Source organism: Heterostelium album (genome assembly GCF_000004825.1).
Source record: "Heterostelium album PN500 unplaced genomic scaffold PPL_scaffold12, whole genome shotgun sequence".
Classification (NCBI taxonomy): domain Eukaryota; phylum Evosea; class Eumycetozoa; order Acytosteliales; family Acytosteliaceae; genus Heterostelium; species Heterostelium album.
In genome coordinates, this window is record NW_008805074.1 from 726668 (window position 1) to 738662 (window position 11995).

At 32.3% G+C, this 11995-nt stretch overlaps 5 protein-coding genes across 5 annotated transcripts; 3 read left to right on the forward strand and 2 right to left on the reverse strand.

Moving 5' to 3' along the window:
- Positions 1–1318: 1318 nt before the first annotated feature.
- Positions 1319–1983, reverse strand: dtd (D-aminoacyl-tRNA deacylase; the record flags this gene model as incomplete). Its single annotated transcript, XM_020581025.1, has 3 exons — positions 1319–1401; positions 1499–1716; positions 1850–1983. 3 exons carry the CDS (start codon positions 1981–1983, stop codon positions 1319–1321), a joined length of 435 nt encoding a protein of 144 aa, XP_020428610.1.
- A 550-nt stretch (positions 1984–2533) lies between these two features.
- On the forward strand, positions 2534–4034 carry eIF2b2 (translation initiation factor eIF-2B subunit; the record flags this gene model as incomplete). Its single annotated transcript, XM_020581026.1, has 6 exons — positions 2534–2723; positions 2809–2889; positions 2985–3171; positions 3272–3376; positions 3466–3858; positions 3950–4034. The coding sequence occupies 6 exons, from the start codon at positions 2534–2536 to the stop codon at positions 4032–4034; spliced, it is 1041 nt and encodes a 346-aa protein (XP_020428611.1).
- A 577-nt stretch (positions 4035–4611) lies between these two features.
- On the reverse strand, positions 4612–5295 carry spg1 (Spg1/Tem1 GTP-binding protein; the record flags this gene model as incomplete). The annotated part of the gene is made up of 2 exons (XM_020581027.1): positions 4612–4776; positions 4846–5295. The coding sequence occupies 2 exons, from the start codon at positions 5293–5295 to the stop codon at positions 4612–4614; spliced, it is 615 nt and encodes a 204-aa protein (XP_020428612.1).
- A 1281-nt stretch (positions 5296–6576) lies between these two features.
- Positions 6577–8136, forward strand: dst3 (putative protein serine/threonine kinase; the record flags this gene model as incomplete). Its single annotated transcript, XM_020581028.1, has 1 exon — positions 6577–8136. One exon carries the CDS (start codon positions 6577–6579, stop codon positions 8134–8136), a length of 1560 nt encoding a protein of 519 aa, XP_020428613.1.
- Positions 8137–8889: 753 nt separating this feature from the next.
- Positions 8890–11556, forward strand: limD (LIM-type zinc finger-containing protein; the record flags this gene model as incomplete). The annotated part of the gene is made up of 4 exons (XM_020581029.1): positions 8890–9058; positions 9274–10410; positions 10472–11100; positions 11512–11556. 4 exons carry the CDS (start codon positions 8890–8892, stop codon positions 11554–11556), a joined length of 1980 nt encoding a protein of 659 aa, XP_020428614.1.
- Between the last annotated feature and the right edge of the window lie 439 nt (positions 11557–11995).

Sequence of the window (11995 nt, forward strand, 5' to 3'; positions counted from 1 at the left end):
TAAATAAAGATTGTTGTTTTGTACAAGATGAGATAAAAAAACAAAAAATGAAATGAAAAATAATTAAAAAAAATACATTAAAGTCGAGATTCCTGGGAAAAAGATAATTTTGAAATTGAATTTTCAAAGCTCTTCTTGTTGCTTGTTTATTTATTTAGATCTTAAAAACAGTACTGTTTGAAAAATGAAAAATATCTGATTTTTTTTGTTGGTTGGAAAGTCTTTGGTTTTCGTTGGTGGTATTTGGTTTGTTTTTTTAAAATTTTATTTTTTTTATATTTACTTTTTTTTTAAATAACTATACAATCAAAAAATCCTAAATTTATATTTATCTACAGTAGTTTATAAACTATTATCTTTTTCTCTTCTCAAATTTCTTTCTTTTTATTTTTGTTCATATATTCATTTTGTTTGTTTGTTAAAAAAGATTGGTATTTTGGTGACACTTCAATCAAACCTCATTCTAATCCCAATGACCTGATATTTATTTAAAAAACAAAAAAAAAAAAAAGAAAAACTTTTTGTTGAATTTACTTTTGCTTTTTCAAATTTATTTATTTATTTTTAGTTGAAGACCAACTTTTCCAAAAGGATAGAGGACTGAGGACTAAGTGTCACTCACTTTTTGATTTGCTAAAAAAACAAAACACAATCTATAATTTTTTTTTTCAAACCAGGGAAAAAAGCAAACCAAATAAATAAATTTTTTTGATTTGATTTATTATTATTTAAAATCAAAACATAAACACAAACATGAACAACCAATTATCGAATTTGTACAACACAAAGCAAATCACAACCTCCTATGCTGATCAGTTATTAAGTTATTTTTTTTTTATTAGTGCGGCCAATGCTAAAGTTTATTTATACTTGTTTGTTGATATCAATGATTTAAAATAGACAATAATAAAAAAAACTTAGAGATTAAAGTGTCAACAATTGTGGTATACCGTGGATGAATCGGCTTTAATTTATCAAATTTACAAAATTTATCCGGAAATTGTAAGTGGCAGTAGGAGCTCTTGTGTTAAACACTAATATTTGTGAACCTTACATCAATCAGTGTATCTAATTTGCTTTTGTTTTTTTTTGATATTTATAAATATAAATAAAATCTTCTTTTGTTTTTCTTTTATTTAATACATAATAAGGTGATAATAATTATTTCAATTGTGAATTGTGGAGTTGGTCAATGAAAATTTCAACACATATTGGAGTCAAGTTTTGATAACCCTGGTAAATATGAATCTATTCTAGAAATGTATGAGGTAATGAATGTGTTTGTTGTTTTAGTGCTTTCTTTTTTTACAATCATTGATTATTTATCTTTTGAATCAAGTACGATTGTGACTGGTCCATCATTTACAATTCCAACATCCATCATTGCACCAAAACATCCATCTATAAATATAATTGGTTTTAAAGAAATAAAAAAAAAAAAGAGAAACATTAGAACTTACTAGTATTTTAAAACAAATAACAAGTATATAATGGTTACCTTTAATCAATTCAGGTTTATAGTTTTGTTTGGCATCATTTAGGAATTGAGTGTAGAATTGTTTCGATAATTCCGAGGGCATTGCGCAATGAAAATCGGGTTTGGTGCCTTTCTTGGTGACTGCATACAATGTAAACTGACTGACAAATAACACTTCATAGTTCATATCCTTTACGCTTTTATCCCAGCTCTTGTTGGCCTCCTTATTATCCCAGAGTCTCAAATTCAATATTTTCTTCCATCTTCAAATTTGATGATTTGATGATGTGATGATTGATTGATTATGTATCAGTTAGTCAGTAAGTAAGTCTTTACCTAATGAAATGAATGAACATGTATCATGATACTTACAACCAATCAGAATCTACTTTTGTATCATCATGAGTGATTCCAATGAGACAAACTAAACCTTGACCAATTGATGATATAACTTCATTGTTGACAGTGACCGAACCTTGTTTTACTCTTTGTATAACTGCTCTCATTTTCTTTATAACTTAAGAAATAATGAAAAAAAAAAGAATCTGAATAGACTATTTAAAAAGTAAAAAAAATAAAAATTAAAAAAAAAAAAATAAAAAGTAATCAGGATTTAAATTAATAAATGGTATCGGAATTGGATACCCCTTTTTTTGTTTTTGGAACTAATATCTCGGAAATAGTATAGTTAACTATTAATGTCAGAATTTCCTTTCTTAATACTTGAAATTTCTATATTTTATTAGTTTTGACTAACAATAAAGCTTTATATTATTTTATAATTGTCAAAACTAATTATTTCCCTAATTGCTATTGTTGAATATGGAGAATGATTATCATTATCTTTATCATCAAGAACAATTTTAATGATAAAAAAATAAACTTGGATGATCAATCAAAACAAAAAAAAAAAAAAACAATTTTTTGATCAAATTTGAAAGAATTATTATTATTTTTCTATTGTTTTTCCCCTTCTTTGTCTTTGTTTTTTTTTTTATATCATTAAAGTTTAGTTAGTTCTTAATTAGACTTTTTTTATTTATTATTTGAAAGAAGATGGAAGCACAACTTGATAGCGTTATTCTGCTATTGAAGAGAAAGAGAATTACAGGATCGTTTGCAGTCTCGAAGGCCACTGCAGAAGTATTAAGACATTATATATCTACAACCAGATGGCCAAACGCAAGAGTATTGATAGATCAAGTAAAAGCCATAGGTAAACGTTTAATTGAAACACAACCATTAGGTAAGTTATGCAAAGAAAAGTTAAGAAGTTTCAAAACTAATCTAAGCTAAAACCATTCAAAAATAAATCAAATCAAATACATTAGAATTGTGTATTGGTAATATAGTTAGACGTGTTTTATATATTATTCGTGAAGAGTATTTAGCATTGAAGAAAGATGATCATAGTATGTATATTCAGAATTATGTTGTGATTGAAATGATTGAACCGATTTTAACACTTTTGAACATCGATGATAATGATAAACAACAACAACAACAGGTAGGATAAAGTTAGATTCATCTAGAAACAATTTGTTGACTATTGAAGATCCAGATGATCAAGATTTCCAACAGTCATTCAATGGTTTAAAGTCATCAATTCTCGAACAAATCGGTTATTTAATCGATGAACTCAAAGGTTTTCGTAAGAGTATCTCACAACAATATAAAGAACATATTCATTCAAAGTAAATATAACATAAGCATAAACATATACAGATAGATGATAGTGCCGTACACATATTGAACATCATTTAAAAACAATCATCATCATCATCATCATTTTAGTGAAGTTATTATGACATTAGGTTATTCACGTACAGTAGAAGATTTTCTAAGAGAAGCTGGTCGTAAACGTAAATTTGGTGTAATAGTCGTTGAAACTGCACCATCGTATGTATATCTATTATATATCTATATATAGTTTGTTATGTATCAATTGAAACTAATATGAGATTATGTTAATAATAATAATAATATAGTCTTGAAGGTCAAACAGCAGCATTGAATTTGGCAAAGGAAAATATTGATACAACATTGATTACAGATAGTGCAGTGTTTGCAATGATGTCGAGAGTGAATAAGGTTATCATTGGTACACACGCAGTGATGGCAAACGGTGGTTTGATTGCAACCTCCGGTACTCATATGCTGACAGTGGCAGCCAAGTACCACTCGGTGCCAGTGATGGTTTGCACCGGTCTCTACAAGCTGTGTCCGCTCTACGCCTACGACCAAGATACATTCAACGACTACGGATCACCCAGTGCCTATCTCAAATTCAAAGAGGCCGAGCATCTCGAACAAGTTCACAGTTACAATCCAACCTTTGATTATATACCACCTGAATTAGTTAGTTTATTCGTTACCAACATGTAAGTTTATCATTTATATACACACATATAACATAACAAAAACAAAACAAAACAAACACTAATCACTTATCATTTGTTATTTTTTTTTTAGTGGTGCACATAACCCATCCTACATCTACCGTTTACTTCAAGAATATTATTATCCAGAGGACACATTAGAGGATGACGATAACTAAAATTCTCTTAAAAAAAAAAACAAAACAAAACAAAACAAAACAAACACTTATAATAATACTTAAGAGGTATCGTCGACAAGAACAATAAGTTTTAAAACATCACAGATCATAATTCATTTATTTATACCATTGACTCATTAAAAATAAATAGATTGATTAACAAACAAACAATTTAGTTATATTATTATTTGTTTTATTACAAATTTGTTTGTTTTTTTAAAAAAAAAAATAAAATGGTTAAATGGTTGTGCAATGGTTATCTTGATTCTATATATTATTATTAATTATTAAATGAATAAGAAAGAACTCTTATTGTAGTATTATTGTTTTTTTTTTTTTTTTGGATTGTTACATTTATTGATGATAGTAAGCAGGTTTATCAACTTACTAAAAGCTTTTCATCAAATGCTATTATTATTATTGTTGTTTTACTTTTTTGGTTTTACTTTACTTTACTTGGTGGTTTGTGAGAGTGGAGTGTGGAGTGAGTGAGTTGAGATATATTAAATACATTATTGATTTGATTTGATTTTGATTTGACTGGTTGATTTGTTTGTTTGTTGTTATGTTGTTGTTTTTAATATTCTAGTAATGGCTCACCAACATTGGTAATCTTTGGAATAGTACAATTCAAATCGAATGCTTTACTAATAACAATCTTGAAAATCTTTTGAACGTTGATCGAGTGTGATGTTGAACAGAAAATCAATGGTGATTTCATTGCACTTGCAAATTTACGTGCCTAAATAAATAAATAAAGATACAAGATTAGAATTAATTATAAATATTTATATACATATACGATACATACTTGTTTAGTTATTTCTTCTTGATCTTCAGCGGGCAGTGTTGCGAAAACATCGTATTTAGTACCGATCAAGAATGGAATGGCGGTCTTGTTGAAACCACGAGCCTGTCTGTACCACTCTTTGACGCTGTTCAGTGTTGACTTTCTCGAGAGATCAAACATAAAGAGGATGGCAACGGCGTCGTTACACACCAGTGGCAACATATTGACGAACTCACGCTGACCTCCGAGATCCCAAATACTGAATGTGATCTCGGTGCCTCTAATCGAGATTGTCTTCTCCATGAAATTGACACCCAGTGTCTGAATATAATCTTCATCGAATGTACCCTCTACGTATTTGACCATGAGCGATGTCTTACCGATCTGTGAGTCTCCAACCATACCAACTTTAACTACAACATTATTCTTTTTCGAATCGGACGATGCTGCTGTGAATTGTTCTTCTGACATCTTTCTATGTGTGTTTTTTATATATTCTAATTATATATATTTAGATATTTATATTATGTTTATTTTATATATATTACAATAGATTAAATTACTTTAAATCTATTTATTTTAATCTTTTTTATAAATAAAAAAAAGTAAAAACTAAACTAAACTAAGCTAAAAAAAATAAAATAAAAATAATTTTTGTTTTGTTTTGTTTTGCTTTGATTTGATTTGATTTGGTTTGGTTTTAAGTTGATTTGATTGATTGTAAAAGTGATGATTGTGTTTGAATTATGAAAAATAAGAACAAAACAAAACAATTCAATAGATTTATTATTACAATACAATTAATTAAACTATAAATATACTTGATGGTTATTTTATATCTCTGTTTATTTGCTAATAACTTTAGAAAGATGAGTTGAGTTTAAGGGGGCAGCGACCACACCAAAGTTTTTTTTTTTTTTTTTTTTTTCTGAATTTTTTTTAACTCACTCAATTTTTTTTTATTATAATTTTGATCACAAGGTTTTTTCAGAGGAAGAAAAGCACTCAAACAACAAAACTTGTTTTAAAATTTGTGATCACAGTAACATTGTAAATCATATTTAAAAAGTGATATTATATATTTTTTTGTTCTTTGATCTCTTTTTTTATCTTTTTTTTTATTTCTATTTTCATTTTTCTTATTTTTCTTTTTTGAGAATAAATAACTACTTTTCAGTTGTATAGTATAAATTTAGTGATTTAGTATCTGAATTGACTTTACCAGTTACAAGTAACTCGGTTCTTTATTGAGGATTTAAATTGAATTTATCTATTTGCATTTGTTTTATTTGTTTTTGAATGATTTTTTGTTCAGGTTTGCATTGTCAATGCTTTTTTTTTCAAATAATAAATTTGTTTAGATCGGAAGACACAAAACGCGATCTAATATGAAAAATAAAAATAAAAAAAAACTTTTATGGATCAAAAATTGATGGTTGGATTTTTTTTTAAACTTTTTTTTTTTTTTTTCACAAGCCAAATAACATTAATGATTTACATTTTCAAATCATTTTTTTAAACAAAAATCTTCTTCTTCTTATTTTGTATCTATATTTTATTTATTTAACTTTTAAACTTGTATTTTTATTCCTTTTTCTTATTTGTATTTTATAATTTCTCTCTTTAATCTTTTAAATAAAAAAGTTAATTTCAGTTTTTTTTTTTTTTTTTCCCCTATTTGCATCCATATTCCATATATAAATTATATAGTATTTATTTTATAAAACAATTTTTTTTTCAAAGATATAGAAAATGGCAGATATAGAACAATTTTTTAGTAATAGAATTTCCAAAGATGATCCGGAATTAATTTTTCAAATTGTAGAGGTTGTTGGATCAGGATCTTTTGGTACAGTGTGTGCATGTCGTTGGATGAAAAAGAAAGATCGTGAATCCAATGGAAATCGATTGATTGCATGTAAATTCGTAGAGGTCAGTGCAGACGATATCGAAACAAACACAAATTTGGCAAAGGAAATCGATATTCTCAGAGAATCCATCGATTGTCCATACATTGTAGAGTACAAAGGTTGCTATTTGAAATCATCGATGCTTCTCATAGTTATGGAGTACTGCAAGGGTGGATCTCTTCTCGATATTATAGAGTTGTGTCAGAAGCGACTGACCGAAGACGAGATTGCAGCGGTGTGTGCCGGTGTCGTCAAGGGACTGGTCTATTTGCACTCGAAGCGAACCACACATCGTGACATCAAAGCTGGAAATGTGTTGTTGGACGAGGAGGGTCTGCCAAAGCTGGCGGATTTCGGTGTCTCGACAATCGCTGAGCAAGGACAGAAAATGAAGACCGTTATTGGTTCGCCCTACTGGATGGCACCAGAGATTATCATGGGACAGGGATACGATCAGAAAGCTGACATCTGGTCACTGGGAATCACTGCAATCGAAATCGCTGAGAGTGTTCCACCCAGATTCGATATTCCACCCTCGCGTGTCATCTTCACCATTCCCCATCAACCACCACCCACCCTCAAAATCCAGTCGGACTGGTCCGACGACTTTCACGATTTCGTGCGTGTCTGTCTGGCACTGAATCCAGCGGCACGTCCATCTGCCCAACAACTTTTGAGTCATCCATTCATTCTCAAGGGTTCATCACAGCAGATTCTCCAGAAGCTCGTTACTGAATGTATTCCTCTGTTGAAGGAGCGTCGTGATGAGAAGATGCGACAGATGGAGGAATCCGATCAAGCTGCCGAGGCTCAGCGCAAGGCAGAGTCATTGAAGGGTTCGGTAGTCGTATTGAATTCCAACACCAAGACAGCTTCCATCATGAGAAAAACAGGTGGAGTTCAACGTCCAGTCTCAGCAAGATACGATCCACAGCAACAACAACAACAACAACGACCACAATCAAAGCCCGCTACAAAGCCTCAAGTCAACAAAAATTCAGAGGTTGCCAAGAAAGCGGCTGCTTGGCCACCTGCAGCACCAGCAACACCAACACCCGCTACCAACACAACTTCGCCATCGAAATTGAAACAACCCGCACAATTCCAACAACAACAACCAACAAAGCAACCGACATCACCAACTGTCAAACCAGGTCAAAATGTCACTAGAGGAACAATTAGTATAGGTCAACAGAAAACAACATCAACAACAACCAATCAAAAACAACCGACTACACCACAAAAACCAACTCAACAACAAGTTACTTCAGAAGACGAAGAAGATGTAGTAACTGTTATCTATAATGACGATACATCAGGATATAGGAGAGGAGAAGAATTTGACGACGACGATGACGATGAAGATTTTAACCATGAAGATTATGAAGAATATGAAATATAAAACTCAATTCTATAAATCATATATATAAATTTTCAGATAAATAGTTATTTATTTTCATTTGATAATTGCTAACCTTTGAGATTCATTCAACCAATAATAACCCAATGAATAGTTGACTTTTTTTTTTTTTTATTGTATTTTTTTAAATTTTTTTTTGAAAATTGTGTTGTTGCTGAACAAACCCAAATTTTATTTGAATTTTTTTTATGATCAATTTGGCCAAATTTAATTTAAATTTAAAAATTATCAAAAGCCACACAAATTTCAAATCAAAATTATATATTTTTATTGTTGTAATATTAATAAAAAATAGTAACATTTTTTTGTTTTTTTTTTAAAGTGTGTTGGTTGTGTTTTGCTTTGGTTGTTTATGTTGTTGCTCTCTCACAAACACTCCATTCCTCTGATTTAAATTTAAAATTGTTAGCAATCAAGCAAATTCCCCCACATCAGTCATTTCACTTACTATTTATTGATTTAAATTAATCATATTTTATATTTTATTTATTTCTAATTGTTTTTTTTTATTAAACATATATTTATATATATAAAATATATTGTGTATAGAAATAACAATTTTTTTGTAGAAACAGAATCAAACAAACAGAATAATAACAAGAAGGTTGATACAATTTCGAAATTGTCTACAGTTTATCAAGAGTTATAGTTGACTGTTGTCGTTGTTTTTTCATTGTTAAATTTGTACTTTAAATTATCTTTTTACTTTGTAGTTGTATTTTCAAATAGTTAAATATGGACGGTCCACCACCCCCACCACCACCTCCAGCACCAGCTCCACCACCCCCACCACCCGCTGGAGTTCCAGCCGCAGATCCAGGTCGTAATGCATTGCTTGGATCCATTCAAAATTTTAGTTCAGCCAAATTAAAGAAAGTTAAGACCAATGATAAGAAACCAGATGGTAAATATAGATTGACATCTAAAGAGAATGAAGAGATCATTTGAGAGAGTGAGAGAGTGAGTGAATGAGAGATGGATGGATGAGTGATGTAAAAGGAAAAAAGGTTGTTGAATGAAAACAAAAAAAAAAAAATTGTCCGGAAAAAAAACAAAAAACAAACAAACTTGGATATTAATATCACAATTGTGATTATTTAATTATTATTTTCTTTATAGATCGTCCTTTGAAAGCTCCATCTGCTCCAGGTGGAGGAGGAGGTTCTGGTAGACCAGCTCCAGGTGGCGGTCCATCTGGATTTGGTGACATTTTTGCTGGTGGAATGCCAAAGTTAAAGAGTAGAGGAGGTGGAATTGATACTGGTGCATCTGGACATAGTAGTCCAGCTCCAACCAATAGCAGTCCAGCTCCAGTCAACTCCACACCAACTCCAAAACCAACATTTGTTAGTGTTGCCAAGCCAGGTGCTGCCCCACAACTCAAGCCATCAACCGGTGTCTTGCGTAAAGCACCGGCCATTGCCAAAAATTCGGCTGGACCAAAACCAGCTGCCACTGCTGCCGCCCCAACAAACAAACCAGCTGCCGCTCCATTCAAGCCAGTCGAACCACCCAAACCAGTACACACACCAGCTCCAACACCAACACCAACACCAACACCAGTTGAAGCAACACCAACACCAGCTCCAACACCAGTTGCCGCTCCACCAGCACCAGTTGCTCCAAAGCAAGAGGATCCAGTTGTACATGTTACAACATCATTCAAGAGCAATGTTGTAGTTGAGAGTAACATTACTCCAAGTGGAAATCCACCAGCACCAGCACCAGTTCAAGAACAACCACCAAAACAAACAACACCAACATTCAAATCACAAGCATCTCCAGCCATTAAACCAGCTGCAGGTTTTGGAAAGACACCAGTAAACTGGGTGCAACCAGGTCAGAATGTATCACCGGTTGGACGTGTAGTACAAACTGCCAGTGTCCACTCGTCAGCACCAAAATCCAATGTAACATCATCAGCTTCCGTTGGAGCCAAACCGGCTCCTGTCCTCAACAAAACACCATCGCAGACCTCTATGAAGTCAGCTCCATCAGTATCGCCTGTTGTCAAGCCAGCTCCATCCATCTCACCAGTTGTCAAACCAACCCCACCACCAGCAGCAACAACAACTACTCATCACCACCAACCAGTTGAACCACCCAAACCAGTACATACACCAACTGCTCCAGTACACACACCAGCACCAGCACCAACACCAGCAGTTCCAGCACCAGTACCAACACCATCCCATCATCAAGAAACAACACATTCTCACTCTCACTCTCATCAAAATATTGAAACCGAACACCTCAGTAAACCAGCTACTCAACCACCAGCAGCTCATACAACTACCCGTTCCCTTCCCTCCACCAGCAGCCACCAATACATCCTCTGGTAACCTGAACTCCAGCTCACCACGTGGTGTATCTACTACCGTCGATGGCGATGAACAGCTGTTCTGTCACCGTTGTAAACAATCGATCGAAGGCAGCCACTATAAAGCCATGGATAGAGCTTGGCACATCGACCACTTTACATGCAACGATTGTCACAAGAAGATTCAGAGCTTCGTCGTACACTTGGATCAACCATACTGCGAGGATTGCTACGATCGTAGTTTCGTCGAGCACAAACAGTGCTTCATGTGCTCGAAACCAATCTTTGGCACCGTTGTATCGGCGTTGAGCAACTCGTTCCACGAGGAGTGCTTCAAGTGTAACTCGTGTGGTACTCACTTCCCAGACAAGGAGTTCTACCAACTCGAAGGCAAACCATACTGTTTGGCATGTGTCACCAAGGCAACTGCACCAAAATACGAAGTCTGCGATGGTTGCAGTGAGCAGATCGTATCAAGAGGTGAGGGTGTCATTAAGGTACTCGGCCGAAAGTTCCACAACAACAACAAATGTTTCTCATGCACCGGATGTCGTACGGCATTCCCTGCCCTCAATTTCTACGAAGTTCATAGCAATCCATATTGTTATGATTGTGCATCAAAGTTGGTTAGTTAAATCAATTGATCATCATCAATATCAATCAAAAAACCAAACAAACCAAACAAACAAAAAAAAAAAGAAACCTTTTTTCAAAAGAATAACATAAAAAACAACCAAAAAAAAAAGAATAGCAAATATTATAAACTTTAAAACTCCCTTTAAAAAAATTAAATAAAAAAAAAATATAAACTAATTTTATTATTTATTAAAAAAATATGATAACAACAAAATGTTGAGTATTTGCATTTCCTATGCCTGATGCTCTCATTATCTTTGGTCAGGCGAGAAACAAAAAAGTACAAAAGAATCTGATAATTCTGGGACTATCCAATAAAAAAGTGAGAAGAAATTTAACAGTTCAAGAAAAAAGAAAAATAAATGGTTGGGCGAGATTTATAAAGAAATAAAGCTAATTAGAAAGCAGAAAAGAGTGATGTTGAAAAGAAGCGTGAAAGAAATTGAATGAATCGAACTAAATATGCTACGGTTTAGTCCTTGGTCGATCTATTGAAATTCGTAGCATATTTCCAAAGATTAGAACTCCAACTATTACCAAATTACTATAAATATTCTAATTAAGTTGTCATTTTCGCTCTCGTACTTTATAAAGTAAAAAGTGAAATTATATAGAAATAAAATTAATTTTGGGTTTCGGCAAAATAAAAAACAAAATCTTAGGTCCCAAATATTTTTAAGTAAAAAACGACAAAAAAATAACATACTCCAAATTCGACCCATAAAATTATTAAAATCTAAAAAATAGATATGAGGGGTGTTATTAACAACAAAAATTCAATAATCCAAAATAAACACTTTCATGGCAACTATCTTGAACCTTTCCTCTATGAGAGTGATTCTCGTTCCTTTGCCAAAGATGCACGAATTCTATTAAAACACTCGG